General features: G+C 52.0%; 1 protein-coding gene across 3 annotated transcripts; it reads left to right on the top strand.

Annotated features, from left to right (window-relative positions):
• The first annotated feature begins 1802 nt into the window (after positions 1-1802).
• On the top strand, positions 1803-15589 carry NECAP2 (NECAP endocytosis associated 2). Of its 3 annotated transcripts, none has more exons than XM_077899456.1 (8): positions 1803-1960; positions 4311-4411; positions 6754-6858; positions 6939-7020; positions 8203-8311; positions 10614-10791; positions 13436-13520; positions 14333-15589. In XM_077899456.1, exons 1-8 carry the CDS (start codon positions 1869-1871, stop codon positions 14379-14381), a joined length of 801 nt encoding a protein of 266 aa, XP_077755582.1. In that variant the 5' UTR covers positions 1803-1868; the 3' UTR covers positions 14382-15589. The 3 variants fall into 3 exon arrangements, with proteins under 3 accessions (XP_077755582.1, XP_077755581.1, XP_077755580.1); XM_077899455.1 differs by having other exon boundaries at positions 13433-13520; XM_077899454.1 differs by lacking the exon at positions 13436-13520.
• Positions 15590-16985: the final 1396 nt, after the last annotated feature.

The following is a 16985-nucleotide window of genomic DNA, read 5'->3' as shown; positions in this document are numbered from 1 at the left end:
ATGCCCAAAGTTCAGCTCTCGAGAGCTGGTCCTAGATGCTCTTCCAGCCGGAAGTTCTCTAAATCTAAATGAGTCCAGGTGCTTCATTCCTCGGATACCTGCTCTTCCCCTGTGAGGTTCAGCATGTATTGATGCAAGGAGTCAGAGCGTGAAAGAGAAAATGCGGTGGCCCATCCCCAAATTGCTCCTTGGTTTTGGGATGTAGCCAATTGAACACACACACACACACATTTACTCATTCACTCACTGAGCATTTACACTGTGCCAAAACCTGTGTTGCTGAATACAGGGTCCACAGATGGCAGGGACGGGGTCCCACATTCAAGAGGCTCACAGTCTGGTGGGAGAGCAGTCCTATAAACCGAATGGTGGGAATGTGCGGCAGCCGGGGGGGAGGGTGTCTTTGCCACTCCAGGACTTTAGGAAGATGAGAGGCAACATCAAAAAAGAAGAAGGAAGAAGAAATCTCATTTTCTGGTGCATATCTCAATTTCTTCTTTGAGAGAATCAGGGTAATAAGCAAAGTTGAAATTAGAGGTTAAATCAATTCACATGAAGAGAAGTTAACATCACACTCACCAGGATGGCTGTGGTCAAAGAAATGGAAAATAAGCACTGGTGAAGTGTGAAAAAATCGCAACCCTTGTTCATAGCCGTGGGGACGTAGGATGGGGCAGCCACCATGGAAAAGTTTGGTAGTTCCTCAAAAGGCTAAACATAAAATTACCACATGGCCCAGCAAATCCACTTCTAGATAGACCCTGGGGAGAATCGAAAATGGGGACTCAAACATAGCAGCATTATTATTCCCCATAGCCAAAAGGTGGAAAGAACCCAAATGTCCATCAACAGATGAGTGGATAAACACCACGTGAAATATCCACATGATTGGAAGATCACTGAGCCGTCGGAAGGAATGAAAAACTCTGATCGATGCTATGACAGGGAGGAGCCTTGAAAACATAATAGTGAGATAAGCCAGATACAAGGGCAGACACTGTGGTTCACTTATAGGAGGTAGCTGGAATAGGTAATTTCATAGAGACAAAAGCAGAATAGAGGTGGGGGGAGGCTTGGGGGAAGGGGGCGTTATCGCTTCATGGGTACAGAGTTCCTGTTGGGGACGATGAAAAAAGTTCTGGATGAATGAGAGAATGGTACAGGAGAAGAAGAGATTTGGGGAATTTCCCTGTGGTTGAACAGAATGCCTCCCCCGTGACATCCTGTGACAAATCCAAGTTAGGACTGGGATTCTTTTTTCATGATTTATGTTGGTAGACTTTGCTCTTTGTTGAGTCGAGGCCACACTGTGCCCTGGACACATGGTCTCGTGGAACCTTCTAGAGTCAGGAGAAGGCTGGGGATCCCTGGGTGGCCCAGGGTGTGATCCTGGAGATCCAGGATTGAGTCCCACGTGGGGCTCCCTGCATGGAGCCTGCTTCTCCCTCTGCCTGTGTCTCTGCCCCCCCCCATGTATCTGTCATGAATAAATAAATAAAATCATTAAAAATAAGGAAATAAAAAAAGGAAAAAAGGGAAAAAAGAAAGAAAATAGAGTCGGGAGAAGGAAGGACGTTCAGGTGGAGCCCAGGGTAGCACAGGCTGGAGGAGACAGTGGCTTCAGGGCGAGCGCTGCAGGTGGATGCAGCTGGGCCCCGGGCGCAGGCGCAGGCGTGCAGGGGACCCCAGGCCTCCGGGGTCCGGTCCGGCCGCCGCGTGTCTTGCGCCGGAGCCGCCAGCAGGGGGCGCGCGGGAGGCCGGCCAGCCGAGGCCCGCTCGCCGCCGCTCTAGCCCGACGGGTCACAGAGCGGCGGCGCTTCCGGCCCGCGGGGGGAAGGGGCCGGAAGTCCGGCGGCCCCGGCGTCGAGATGGAGGAGGGCGAGTACGAGTCGGTGCTCTGCGTGAAGCCGGAGGTGCACGTCTACCGCATCCCGCCGCGGGCCACCAACCGTGGCTACAGGTGACCGTGGGAGGACGGCGGCGCCCGGCCCGACGCCAGAGCGGGGAGGGAGACCCAGACCCGCCGGCCTCGGGGGAGCGGCCGCAGGGGCGGCGAGCGGAGGGCCCGAGCCGGGAGGCGCCGCTGCCGGGGCCGTTGACCCGCGAGGCCGGCGGAGGTGCCCGCGGAGGTGCGCGCGGAGGAGCCGGCGGAGGAGCCGGAGGAGGCGGGGCGGGAGCGCCCTGGGGACGCAAGGCCGCGGCCTCGCACCGCGCGCTGCCTGCGGTCCTGCCTGCCCTCTGTCACCAAGCGTTGGGAAAGAGAGAAAGAGGTGCACCTGTTACAGACGGCGTGGTCTGTGGCTATTCTGTGCCCCTGGGTCGGAGTGGAGATGGGGGTGGAGGGTGGGGATGGGGGTGATGGGGTGGAGGGTGGGGAGGGAGGGGGGATGGGGTGGAGGGTGGGGAGGGAGGGGGGATGGGAGGGGGGGATGGGGATGGAGGGAGGATGGAGGGGGGATGGGGGTGGCTGGGGATGATGGGGATGGGGGTGGAGGATGGGGATGGAGAGGGGATGGGGTGAAGGGGTGGGGATGGGGGTGGAGATGGAGGGGGATGGAGGGGGGATGGGGGTGGCTGGGATGATGGGGATGGGGGGTGGGGATGGAGATGGAGGGGGGATGAGATGGAGGGGGATGGAGATGGAGGGGGATGGAGGGGCGATGGGGGTGGCTGGGATGATGGGGGTGGGGAAGGAGATGGAGGGGGGATGGAGATGGAGGGGGATGGGGGGTGGCTGGGATGATGGGGATGGGGTGGAGGGGGGGATGGAGGGGGTGGGGATGGGGATGGAGGGGGAATGGGGTGGAGGGTGGGGATGGGGGGTGGCTGGAGGGGGATGGGGATGGAGGGAGGATGGGGATGGAGGGGGTGGGGATGGGGATGGAGGGATGAGGATGGGATGGAGGGATGAGGGCGTGGGGATGGAGGGTGGTGGGGATGGGGATGGAGGGGGGGGTCGCTCTCCAAAGCCCCATTCGTCTCAGCCATTTGGAAATACAGGATTGGCCCGCACCGCAGGAAGGTGCAACATCCGCCCATCTGGCCTCTTGTTACTTTCCAGGCCTGTTAACACAGACCCATAGCTGATTTTCTAGACAGACTATTTCAGTGAACACCTGTTAACGCCCGTGGTGTGACTTAAGAGTAGTGTGGAAGCGACAAGAGAAACAGTTAGCAAGGTGGAGCTGGGACACCAGACCGGGGATGGTCAGCCTACTGCGATGACCCCTGCCAGTGGGCTGGGTTTGGTGCCTCCTGGCCCCGCTCAGGGTGAGGTTCCCAAGTGTCCGGGCCGGCTGGTTTCCCACAGAGGAAGCACTTGACCCCCAGAGCTCCTCTTAGCTTGGATCTAAGGCTTGTGTTGCCCCAGTAAGAGGAACTGAAACCGAGTCTGCTGACTTGTGACTTGAGCGCCTGCCTTCGTGTGGCCTTGAAAACAGCCTGCGTCCACAGCCAGTGGTATGGCTCGCCGTCCTGACTTAGGCTTAGGGACTTCCAAGGAAAGCCTCTTGAAAACACCCAAGGTTCTTGCCAGTTGGGGGTTTTGCCAAACTGCTTCTTAGAAGTAAAATGTGAAGTTACTGCTTTAAAAGCCCCGAAAAAAGCCTTTGTGATAAGTCCGTGGTTTCCTGGGGTTCTTTTGGCCTGGGGCACCTTTGAGGTTATATTTCTCGGACACCCATTCGTTTTTCTCACACGTATGGTTGCTGTCCTTTTCTCTTTTCTGCTAATGATTGCGCCCTCTCCACTTTTCCTCGAAGATCGTCTCTGGTCAAATGGTCACTCTGGCCGCTGCAGCCTGGCAGCGTCTTAAGCAGCAGGCCCAGGAGCTGCTGCTTTTACTGGGAGAAAACTGGAAGTCCTACTTTTGAGAAAAAGTATCTGTAGTCTAGAACTGGGGTTGGCAAACGGTGACCCACCCTGTTTTTGTGTGCCTCCCAAGCTAAGAATGGTTTTTATGTTTTTAAATAGTTGGGGAGCATTTAAAAAAAGGGACATTTCGTAATGTGAAAGTTATTTGAAATTTAGGTTTTTAGGGTCCAGCAGGTTGCACTGAAATAGTCACACTCAGTAGAAAACAGTCAAAATATGTGAAGCACCAGCACGTGCAGGTACTGTCAATGGCTGCCCTTACTCTACGACAACCGAGTGCGCAGTTGTGACTGAGGTTGGATGGCCCTTTTCAGAGAAAGTTTGCCAGTCTCTGGTCACAAGCAAGCAGCCCACTTGCCCTTCTCATTCCCATCCCCAGCGCTAGAGCGGTGGAGCAGGAGCCTCTAGCAGAGGCTCAATGATTTTTGTCCCCTTAGGGCCGCGGAGTGGCAGCTGGACCAGCCATCATGGAGTGGCCGGCTGCGGATCACTGCAAAAGGGCAGGTGGCCTACATCAAGCTGGAGGACAGGACCTCAGGTAAAGGCAAGGGAGGCCCCTGTGGGGCTGAGATGCCAAACTCCTACTTTGTGAAGGGAGCGGCAGCAGCCCCGGCCTGTCCATATGGGTCATGGGAACTGATCCTGGAAATGAAAGGCCTGACTGTACCTCTAAGCTGCCTCCATTCCCCCCACCTTTAATTGTAGAAAGCACTGTCTTCAGGTGTAAAAGGGAGTATTTCCTATCAAGCACCTGTCTTTGGTGGGGGGCGAGGGGGACGTGCTTAAGAAAATACTAGTTTTGGAATCCAGGGAGAGGAGACCTGCAGGTTGGTCCCAGATACGAAGCCCCAGAGTTGCCTTGAAGATCAGCTGGGAGTGGGGGAGGGAGACGCACAACCCTCCGCTCTTGAGCTCTGCCTCTTAACGGGAATTCTGTTTATCAACTAAATGTAATTCCCCAGACTGACCACACCCATTAACTGAAGCTGCTGGAAGCTGCCCTGCTCAGCTCTTTCTTTGGTGAGAGGACAAGCCAAGCTGGGCTGTGTTGGGGTCAGCTGGCAGATGTCACCTTAGGGGAAATGTGTGTGGAAGTCATGTGCCACCAGGGCCTCTGGTGAGCTGTGGGGAGCAGTGCGGCCTGAAAGAGCCCCCGCCCCCAGAGCAGGGATTGGACACAGCTCCTGCTGAGCTGGACATTATGGCATTCGGTCATTTATTTTTCTCTAACATGTAGAGATTTTCTTGGTTGAAGCACATCATAGGCAAAACCGGCTGCCTCTTAGAACTGCATCTCTTGTGTCCAAGCTGTGAGACCTGGGGCGAGCCACATGACCTCTAGTGCCTCGGCCTCCTTTTGCAATGGGGATCATATGAGTTCATACTTCACAAGATTGTTGGAAATACGAAGTGAGCCCACATTTATCCAGTTGCTTTGTGAACTGCAAGGTGACCTAAAGCATCGATCTGTTCTGCAGTGTGGGGCTGGCTGGGTATTGGCTGCTATGATGAGGCCAGAGAACCCTGGCTGTGAGGTTTGCTGGGGTGTCCCAGGGGATCTCACATGGGATGGCAACACCTATTTTCTGGGGGCCTTGGAAGTGGACTTTAAGGGGATCACCTAGTTAGAACCACAGCTGCCATGCAGGAGCCACCCCGGGATGCTTTCCACGCAGGGTCATCCCTGCTCGGTCTTGTTTGTCTCTCTGCACTCCTTGGCCGGGGCTTCTCAGCTTTAGTGCCAGTGGCATTTGGGCCAGGGGAATATTGTGGGCTGTCAAGTCAGATTTCAGATATGTAGCAACATTCCTGGCTCTATCTACCAGATGCCAGTAGCAGCCCCCCAAGTTGCAAAAACCAAAAATGTCTCCACACGTTGGCACATGTCCCTTGAGGGGAGAGGGAGCAAAATCGCCCCAGGTTGAGAATCACTGCTCTAGGCCAAAGGCATTCAGGTGAGTCCCAGAATCCCAGGGACCAAACAAGGGGGTGGGGCAGAAAAATTATCAAGAAGCGTTAGACTTGGGACGCCTGGGTGGCTCAGGGGTTGAGCATCTTCCTTTGGCTCAGGGCGTGATCACAGAGTTCTGGGTTCAAGTCCCCATCGGGCTCCCTGCAGGGAGCCTGCTTCTCCCTCTGTGTCTCTCATGAATAAATAAATAAAATCTTTAAAAAAAAAAAAAGAGGCTATAGACTGTAGGGCCACTGATTCGGATTCAGTTCAGCCTCGATTGCACAATCACTTGTGAACCACAGCATTGAGTAGAGAAGCCTTGATCGAGTACTAAAAGCGTGAAGAGAGGTCAGCACCTGCTGAAGTGATGCGAGTCTAGAACGCTCCCAAGGGTGTGTGCTGTCCTGGGGATAGAGAGCTGGAGTGGCAAGGGGTGTGTTTGCCAGGGGCTCCTTTTAAAACCACTGGCCCTCTTGCCCTGTCTCAGCTGCTTCAGATTCTTCTGTGGGTGCCACTGGGTTCCCCTACAGTCCTGTCTCAGGTACCTGGACCAGGGCCTGCCTGCTCCTGGGCTCTCGGGTGTAGGAAGGTAGGCGCTACCCCAGTGCTCCCGGGGGAATGGAGTTCCAGCATTGCTAGAGCTTTGGATTGTAAGAGAAGCCAGAAATCTGGATTATTTTACGTGTAATTTGATTTTGAAAAGTTTGGCAATTAAGTTAAGAATATTAAAAGTGGACTGTATCTGACTTCTAGGCCACCCCCTGACTTCAACCTTTCTTAGGTTATAGGTCTGTCCATCAGAATGGATTTGATTTGAACCCCAGAGTAAGGTTTGCCTGTCTGCCTTTCAGGGAAAAGGCCCCAGTGGTATGATAGAAAATTCAGCTGGAAGGGGGCTCAAGGCTCACCCTAACTTGTGCTTCCAGGGGAGCTCTTTGCTCAGGCCCCGGTGGACCAGTTTCCTGGCACAGCTGTGGAGAGCGTGACCGATTCCAGCAGATACTTTGTTATCCGCATCGAAGATGGAAATGGTGCGTGTGGGGCGTGGTGGTTCCCCTCGGTGAGAAGGGTTTCCTCTGGCAAATGGGATTAATCATGTGTTGTCCCCCAGGACGCCGGGCATTTATTGGAATTGGCTTCGGGGACCGAGGCGATGCCTTTGACTTCAATGTTGCGTTGCAGGACCATTTCAAGTGAGTGGTTCTAGGACACATGCTTAAGCCTCCTCCCTTCTTTCCAGGGACGGAATGGTTTCCCAGCCTAGGCTACCCAGGTGGCTGCTTGGGATTTGTCTGCTAGCAGCCTCAGGGAAACTCACTGCTCCTTTGGGGCCGGCTGCCTTCTCTACCTTCAAGTCCTCTCTGCCCCGGACCCATCTCTCAGTGGTCAGCTGGCCCAACCTCTGAGGTGCCATACCTCTTCCCTTACCAGGCACTGGAGGAGCCAGAGTCCGTGGGAGGCACATGTGGCCTTCTTGAACCTGTTCCTCCGTGATGCAATAAGTGGTGCTGCTCCTGCCATCCGGATGTCCTGGGAGTCCTTTCTAAAGCTAAGGGGCAGGGCAGGAGAGACTGCCCCCTTGCCACCTGTAGGCCTCCCTTTCTGGCTGCTGGCAAGTTGGAGAGTGTGCAGCCTCTCTCGTGGACACCTCTGGCTCTTTCCTGGCCTGGTATCCCCGCCCAGGTGGCTCCTGGATGGCTATTGTTTGGAGGGTTGGGGACAACCTTTGTGTTGCCCTCTACTTTCTGGACATCTGTCTTGTCTCACCATCTACTTTATGAGTCCTTAGGTGCGGGATGTGGATACATTGTCTTGGTTCTCATGCCGGGTGCTGAGGAGGAGAGGGCCAGGTTCTCATATTTCCTGAAGAGCAGTGTCAGGACCTTCTTTTACATAAATGAGGTCACTGAATTTTCATAGCGGTCTTTAAGACAGAAAATTGCCATCCCATTTTGTTGATGAGGAAACTGATGTGCGTGCAGCTAGTTAGTGTCAGAGTCAGGATTTGTTTTTGTTTTTAAAGATTTTATTTATTAATGAGAGAGACAGAGAAAGAGAGAGAGAGAGAGAGAATGAGAGAGGCAGAGACACAGGCAGAGGGAGAAGCAGGCTCCATGCAGGGAGCCTGATGCAGGACTCGATCCCGGGACTCCAGGATCATGCCCTGGGCCAAAGACAGGCGCTAAACCACTGAGCCACCCAGGTATCCCCACAAAGTCAGAATTTGAATTCAGGCCCACTACTCAAGCCCCCTGCGTGGGCTCTTTCTGCCACTTAAATGCTTTGTCCTGGACCGATGGCAGGTGGGGTGGAGTGAGGGAGGTGAATGCAGGGCACCTGGCCTCATCCTCACCTTTTTCTTCCTGTCCTCTCAGGTGGGTGAAACAGCAGTGTGAATTTGCAAAACAAGCCCAGAACCCAGACCAGGGCCCCAAGTTGGACCTAGGCTTCAAAGAGGGCCAGACTATCAAGCTCAACATCGCGGTGAGTCCCATACTCACTTGTCTTTGTCAGCCAGTACCCAAGCCTGGCCCAGAGCTCACCCCTCTTTCCCACAGTTCAGTTCCATCAGTTGAACATATGTTTGTGGAGCAGCTGCCTCGTGCCAGGTCCCGTGCTGGCGGTGAATGAGACAGCTCTACTCTCTTGGAGCTCAGAGTTAAACAGAGATGGATGAGACGAGATGTGACCACAACTTGGCAGGGGAGGGGATGCGCTCGGTGCTGGGAGCTCCTAGAGGAGGGGCATGCAGCCCGCAGGGGAAGCAAGGAAGGGTTCCTGGAAGAAGTGACCTGTAAGGAAGTTGGAAAGGGGGTGGTCAAGCAGAGGGAACAGCATGTGCAAAGCCTCTCTGAGTTGAAAAGGAGCATTATTCGCTTGTTGCCGGAGCTGGCGTTTTTGACCAGGCTGTTAGAATGGGGATCAGCTGCCCCATGGCTTGGCATCTCGAGGAAGGAAGATTTGGGAGAGCTCTGGGCCAGAAGGTATTGAGATGGGTGCTGGGAGTCATGGGCAGCTTTTGCTGCTGCTGGTGGTGTCCTGACACCCCGTGTCTTCATCCTGAGTTGCCCTGCATCTGGGTTTCCCATTGTCAGTTCCTGTTGAGAATGGGAAAAGGTAGGGCTGGGCTGGTGGCCAAAACTTGGTCCTCACCTGGCTACAGGGAATGGGGTTGGAGGTGATTTTGGGGAACCAAGACCAAATGGAAATGTTTTTGGAAGAAACTGTGTAACCTTAATATAATGCTCTTCTTCTTTACTTACTCTTTATTTACTATCTCTTTCTCCTCTTTTCTGCTTCACGCTGGTGATTTGGGACCCTTGACGTTGGCCAACTGGCCCTTAAGAGAAAATACAGGTCATGTCCACTGGACTGGTTGGGATGTGATTCCTCTCTTGCTGGGAGGAAACTAACATTTAATGAGCATCAGCTGTGTGCCAGGTAGTGTGTTTTTAGGCACTTCTATAAATTCTATGAATTTTTAGGCACTTCTATGAACATTCTGCCACTTTATAGGAAATTGAGCCTTGGAGAGTTTAAGGGACTTGCCCAGGTTGTAGAGCTGGAAATAACCAGCACAGCTGGACTCACTGAGGGTTTTGAGATTTCTGACTTGAGGACTCTGGCGTTAACATTGGATTAAGCTACTGCTCCTTACAAGGTGGAAACTGTGTCTTCATCTTTATAACTTGCACTGGTTTCCCATTGGGGCTCAGGTTTTTGTTTTTGTTTTGTTTTGTTTTGTTTTAATGTTTTATGGAAGTACAATATGCATACAGAAAAGTACACACAGTATAAATGTAGAAATCTGTGGATTTTTGAAAACCAAATGTACCCATGCAAACTAGCCCCCAGATCAAGAGGCATTGATTATCACCATTCTGGTCCTGAGGTTGAATGCCCTAGATTTGGTTTTTCAGTTTTTATGAATGGATCCTGCCAGTTTGTACTCTACTGTGTATGGCTGCTTTACCCAGTGTAGCATTTGTGAGAGCTCCTGATTTGTTGCATCTAGTTTGTCCATTGTCACTGTGGTGGCATATTTCATTATGAGAATGTGTCCCAGTGTTAGTTTTTTTTCTTTTTTCTTTTAAGATTTATTTGAGGGCAGGGGAGGGGTAGAGGCAGAGGGAGAATCCTTAAGGAGACTCCACACTGAGCGTGGAGCCCATCCCAGGGCTCGAGCCCACAACCTGAACTGAATCCAAGAGTCAAACGCTTAACCAGCTGAGCCACCCAGGCTTGTCGTCGTCCCCCCGTGTTACTGTTTAAGCAACGATGGACATTGGGGTAATTGCAAGGTTGGAGCTATGACAAATGGTGCAGCTGTGAATCTCCCAAGTGCATGTCTTTTCGTGCACGTGTTCAGCTCTAGATTCTCCCAGAGAGTTTTCCAAGTAGTTTTCCCTGTTTACACTCCCACCAGCAGCGCATGAGTGAGTGTGCTGGTTCTACTTGCTTGTCAGTACTTGATGATCTAGCTTGTAGCCATTCTAGTGGGTGTGTAATGGTATAGCACTAGTTTTCATTTGTGGTTCAATTTGTATCTCCCTGATGATTAATGAACCCAGTGCTGAGTTTTCAAATTAGATCTATTTGGGGTAGCTCTAGAATTGTGAAGTATTGAACACAGCTCACCACAGAGAGGGTGCTGGATAGCTCTTGACCAGATGGTTATATAGATATTTGGGGCTTGAGGGCCACCTTGGCCCTCTTTGTGGGGCTTTCCGATAAGCATGGGGACCCCAGCAGAACTGACTGGTTTGCATTCCTTTTCTCTTTTCAGAACATGAAGAAGAAGGAAGGAGCAGCTGGGACTCCCCGAGCACGGCCTGCAAGCACAGGAGGACTGAGCCTGCTTCCCCCGCCCCCAGGGGGGAAAACCTCCACCCTGATCCCTCCCCCTGGGGAGCAGTTGTCTGGGGGCGCCCCCGTCGTCCAGACAGCAGTTGCTCCCAGTTCAGGTCAGTGCTCAGGAGTGACTGTACTTGCTGCTAACCCCACAGTGGTGGGTTCTTCTCCCTGCTGGCAGCTGGTGCCCCATGGTGGTCCCTCCTTCATTCACACTATCTATCATTTGGCACCTGTATGTGATCCTGCCCAGACTGGGTCAGGGGTTTCTCTGTGTCCTGATACCTGCCACTTACCCCTTCAGTGCCTCTGTCAACTCCTGATGGGCAGGGGCTGCGGCTTTTTTGTTGTGACACTGATTTGCTGCGAAATCATCAGCACATGAGTTTTTGGTTCTCAGAGGCTGCTCAGTGTTGGTTGAGAGGGTGGGTGATAGAGACACTGTCTGCTCAGATCCTAGACACAAAGACCAAATGTATGGGTCCATATACTTCCAGCCAATATGTTGTGGGGAGGCTCCATGGAAAAGGTGGCATTGAGGTGGGTCTAGAAGGAAGGAGACTGGGGCAGAAGATGTTTGGTGTTCCAGACAGAAGATTTCGAATAAGGCTCAGATTTTTAAATACCTGGTGTGTGTAGAGAAATGGATGTAGCATAAGTATGCCAAGTTAGGTAGTGGGAAATAAAATGGGGAATTTAGGTTGGAGCAAGTTCCCTAGCAAGGTGCTGGGGAGCTGAGAGGCCACTCCCCCAGCACACTATGCTGGGTGCTTGTTCTGAGGTGTAAGAAACAGCTTTTGGAGACCCTGGGATTCCAGAAGCTCAGTGCCCAGTACCAGCTACTGATAGTGCTGGGGAGCTAGCCCATTCCCTTGGCTTCCCTAGGCTGGGGGCTTGTTGCCACCCCAGTTTCCCCACACCGGTCTCACCAGTTTCTGGGGGTGTGTGTCAGGATCTAGGCAGGAAGCCTGCTTTCTTTCTCTTATGGGTGTGGACACTGGCTTCCCCATCTGGAGGTCAGGCTTCCAACCTCAGCCCTGTGGGGAATTCCCGCTCACGAGTGGGCAGGAGTAGGAGTCAGCGAGCCCGCACCCTGGCACCAGGAACTGCTCTTTGAGCATTGCTTCTCAGAGTGAGGTAACAGGCCCACCTACCTTGACATCACCAGGGACATGGACAGGAATCTGCGTTCTTAATGTTATTTGTAAGCTCACCAAGGTCTGAGAGCCACTATTTCAGGCCATCCCTCAGTTGCTGGTGCATGTTTAACAGCTAATACAGAGTATCTGTTATGTGCCAGGCAGTGTTTTAGGTTTTAGGCCCTGGGAAAGCTGCAAGTACAGCACAAGTTCTCTCAAGGGCTTGCGTTCTTTTTTTTTTTTTTTTTAAGATTTCATTTCTTTATTTTGAGAGATCAGGCATGGGCAGGGGCAGTGGGAGACTCTCAGAGAGACTCCACCTGGAGGGGAGAGCCTGATGTGGGGCTGGATCTCAACCCTGAGAACCCTGAGATCTTGACCTGAGCCTGTGGACTGACACCTGACTGAGCCCCCCAGGCTCCACTGAAGGGCTTACATTTTAATGTACAAAACAAGCAATTAGTGTTTCGGGGTCAAATAAGGAGCCACAAAGAGCACCATTCATTGAGCGCTTCGTATATGCTTTCAAACTGGACTGGACGAGTTCTGGTTGTAGCTTATCGGTTGTGTGGTAGGCAGAAGAGGGCCTGCTTCGCTGTGGCTCAGTGTTCTCATCTGGAGGATGGGGGCAGTCATGGTACCTACAGTGTGGATTTCTGGTGAGGATCAAATGAGCTCATCCGTGAGTAACACTTAAGGAGTGTTTAGTGTTTAACACTAAAACACTAAGTGTTTGTCAGGTGTCGTAACACTGATGTGGCCATTCCCACCGGCACGTGCATTCCACTGTTAACTCCTATAGCATAAACCGGTTCTGTGAAGTCACTGTCATCCTCCCCTTTTGGGAGATAAGGAAACAGACTTGAGGGAAGCGCATGAAGTCATGTGGTTGGTCCTGGCCTGTCCTCCCCCAGGGACTGTGAGCGGGTCTGAATGAGACAGTGATAAGCACTTGGTAACTGTAAAACTAAATCTTTGAGGGCCTTGATGTTATCTGGTCTCCCAGCCCAGAGCAGATTAGAAGTAGCAAATTGGTGGAAGGCCGGAGGGCACAGGGCCTTTCCCAGGGATGTGGCACTGGGGGAGGTGCCAGAGGAGCACAGAAGCAGTCCCACTGTGCCCCACCTCCACCCCATGAAGAGATTCTCCCCAAACCCTTACCAGCTTGGGTCCCATCACCTGGCACATGTCTGGAGCATAACTTTTTCATTCAGTTGATCCAGACACTGGATTGAGGGCTTTATGTGAAGATGACCTTGCATCGTTGGTGGGCATTCTCCATTCAAGGAGCCAGGGCAGGAGATAGTAAATTTTAAACAGACTGCCAACGTGAGCAGTGGACTACAAGGCCAGCTTCGGGTATGAGTGACAAATGATGTGGGACTCATCCTTACTGGCACTCTCCCCTCCCCTTTTCTCCAGGAGCCCTCAAGGGCTCGTGAGCAGATGGCAGAAATGTGGCCGCTCACTGGGGTTTTTTGTCCCAGAGCTGGTCTCTGTTTCTCTCAGCCACCTGGAATCATGAGACTGATTTCAGAGATCACCAGAAAGAGAGATCTCTGACTCCCGTGTCTCCTTTTCTTCTCTCTCTGACCGTCGGATTTGGGGACATCAGTAGGAGGTGCCACCACGTCCTGGCCACAACCCAAGCCTGCCACTACTGCCACCACCGACATCTGGGGAGACTTTACCAAATCTGCAGGGTGAGGAGGGTCACATTTTTGTGGTGGGACTGGGGCCAGGGCGGTTTCCCTAGAGACCTGGGATTGCTCCAGATGCTTTTTTCCTGGTGTCTGGAGCCACAGCTCTGACTTGGATATTTTCAGGCCAGCCAGCGACAGAGCCCCACAGTGCCTGCTTGGGGTGCCATACTTCTCTCCGGAAGGCTTTTTGCGATCTCTACTGCTAGGTGACCTGGGGTACACTGTCAGTCTTCCTGGTCTTCCAGCCACCTTTGGCTTGTCCCCAGTAGCAGCTCCCCCTTCTTCTCTACCCCACAGTCCCTTACTCTTGCCCCAGCTATCTCAGAACACCGGGCTGAGAGCTATTCTTGGTTCTAGCCTTAGTCCAGCCTCATGGTCTCTTGCCTTCTCTGCCTCAATAAAATTTCAAGCCTTTCCTTGGAATTGAGGTGAAGAGATGCTAGAAACTTACTGCACCATTGTTTACAGGAATAGACTGTAGGACAGGACTCAGCATGTGTTTTCTGTAGAGGACCAGCTAGCAGATCATTTAGACTCTAAAGACCTTATGGTCTCTACTCTGTTTTTGTAGCTCAAAAGCAGCCTCAGGTGGTATGTAAGTGGATGGGCATGGATATGTGCCAAAAAAAGTTAATTTACAGAAACAGAGGACTAGGTTTGGTTCCTGGGCTATAGTTTGCTGACCCCTGCTCTAGAACATTCAGAGACTGACTTCTTGGAACTCTTACTGCCCAGAGAGAAGCCACGTTTTATCGACTTAGTATTTTCAAGCATTTGAACTCTCCCACCTCTCCCTTTTTTTCCTTTTGTAGGTCGACTTCCAGTCAGACTCAACCAGGCACAGGCTGGGTCCAGTTCTGATCTGAGCATACCCTTCTTTTTCCTCATAACAATTTCTGGAAAGGAGCCGCCTCACCTGGGCCAAAGGAAGGAGGACGAAGCACTCCCTGGCCAGCTTCTGTTTGGAGCGTGACTGTCTCTCCTCACCCGACTTTCTTGAAAGATTGACATGTTAGGCAGTAAATTGGCACCATGTCAGTGTTTCTTGGGATTCAAGTGTGCAGCCAGAACACAGGAGGAGAAAAGCTCCAGTATCCCTGTCCCTGTCTCTCTTGACATGAGAGACTCTGAGACTGCTGCTTCCATCACTGCGATCCATATTAAACAGAAGCCCCCAAAGCCAAAGAAGGGGTTGAGTGTGCTGCCTGGCCTCAGCTGGGCCCTTCTCAGTGGTTACAGGTGTCCCATGATCACTGTCCAGAAGGAAGGCTTTCTGCACTCTCACTGGCTGTAGCCGCTTCCTTCAAGGTGCCTTCAGCGGGGGGATTCCTTCCTGATTTCTGGCAGGTTTATAGGCTGCAGCTCGAACAGATAATCAGGAGGGAAATCAAGAGTATTAACTAGCTTTTTAAAAAATTTTAATATTTGCTTTGCTAACGTGCTGATCTGCACTAACTCGCCTTTGCAAAAGGGCCTGCTCCTGCAAGATGCCCAGCAGGGGCCTCTGAAAGCATTCCGCACCGTCTGCCGCAGGAACTGCTCTGAGCTTCAGAAAGCGGCGTCCAAGTGGCCTGGTTGCCGGGTCTTGTGGGCCAGGTGGGCAATGCAGGGCTGAGGCAGGCTCTGGGAGCCAGGTGGAAGAGTGTTTGAGCAGGAAAGTCGGAGGAACTGTTCTCATGGAGGTGGGGGGTTCGGCTTTTCTGTCTGTTGACAGCTGTCTGGGCTCAGGGGCTGTCAGCACAGTTCCCAGGGGACTCGGGTTTTCTCCGTGGTGGTTTCTGAAGTGCCTTGTCTGCAGACAACCTCTTACTTTCTTTTCTCCTTCAGAGACTGTACATGACAGAAGGAGTTCTGAGTGAACTGGAAGCCTAGGGTTGCCTGTATTACTGGTTTATGAGAAATAATTTTATCTGAGCACACCTCTAAATTTGCTTTTATCAACATACCTTACCTCTGAATTGAAAGATCTATTTTTCGAAGGGTCAAGACAATGAACTGAAAAAAGTGTTGGCCTTTTTTGTGGGACCAGATTCCGAAGATGATAAAATAAATATTTTTACTTCTGTCAATGTATGTCAGAGATGAACATGTTTTTGGCAGCATGGGCACTAAACCAGGGTGCCACGGCTAGACACTCAGCCATGTCTTACACTGATCGTGTGTGTCCAGATTTAAAGTCTGGTGCCAGGGTGTCAGATTAGCCAAAATAAGAGAATTGCGTCTTACTGCCCTAAGGCAACCAGTAACTTCTCTGCTGTGCATCTAGAAGAGCACAGTCTTTTTGTCATTCTGGGACATTCTGGCTTGTAATGTGGGAGAGGGCCTCTACCTCTCCCCACAAGACCTCACTGTGGAAGCATTCCCCTAAATAGTAAGGGTGTACAGGCATGCAGAAGCTGAAAACCAAAGGCCACAGCTCTTCTGTGCCTGAGGCTTTGGTAAGAAATCTGTGGTTGTTAGTTATGGAAACGGCCACTCTGCTAATAAACCGTATAAGGGGGGGAACGTAGAAAATTAGAATGGAGAGTTCTCTGCCCTTTGAATAAGAGTAAGGAATTTGCATCAAAGAAGTCTCAGGAGTATTAAACTTTTTGTCTGTTGCCCATTACCTCCCCCCCCCCCCCCTTTTTTTTAAATTTATGATAGAGAGAGAGAGAGGCAGAGACATAGGCAGAGGGAGAAGCAGGCTCAATGCACCGGGAGCCCGACGTGGGATTCGATATCAGGTTTCCAGGATCGCGCCCTGGGCCAAAGGCAGGCGCCAAACTGCTGCGCCACCCAGGGATCCCTGCCCATTACCTCCCATCTTTTTTCCTAAATGCTTGCAGGCTAGAACAGAGGAAACTTAACCTTGAAGGAACCCTTGAATAGAAGTACCTCCCCTTGGAGGTGGGCTCTTGGGTTCTGGAGATGGACCTGGGCTTTGGATCTAGGCTCTCTCCTGGTTAGGTGTGTGACCACGGGCTCCTTCCTTAACCCAAGTGTCACTCACAGGGGGCATAGATGTGCTAGCAGGTGCCCATCCCATAGTTTGGCCTTAATTACCTCTAGAATCAGGTAACTTACCTGGAACCATTACTCATAATGGGGATGGTGAGGCAGCCATCAGGGATCTAACCTGAAAAACACCTTGGCAGATCTGTGAGGGGTGGGAATGGGGTAAGACCCAGTTTGATCCTTTTCATCACCAACTGGAAATTCTGGCTGGAAAAAAAACCTGCTACGGGATCAGGGTCCCCCAGAAAATCCCCCATACCAAATCAGGCTTCTCAATTAGACACCTGATGGAGCTTCCAAATTGCTGGGGTGCAGTTGGGAAAGTGTGAGGCTCAGCCTGAGCTCTACAGAGCGGGGAGTCGAAGATGAAGGTGGCCTCCCACAACTGCCACCACTGGGTGTGCACATCTGCCATCTCCTTCCAATGTCGGTTAGACCAATGACTTCTAAGCAACGCAATAAGGCAAA

Source organism: Canis aureus, chromosome 5 (genome assembly GCF_053574225.1).
Source record: "Canis aureus isolate CA01 chromosome 5, VMU_Caureus_v.1.0, whole genome shotgun sequence".
Taxonomy (NCBI): Eukaryota; Metazoa; Chordata; class Mammalia; order Carnivora; family Canidae; genus Canis; species Canis aureus.
Note: the sequence above shows the minus strand (reverse complement) of the source record. Positions and strands in the feature narration are given on the sequence as shown.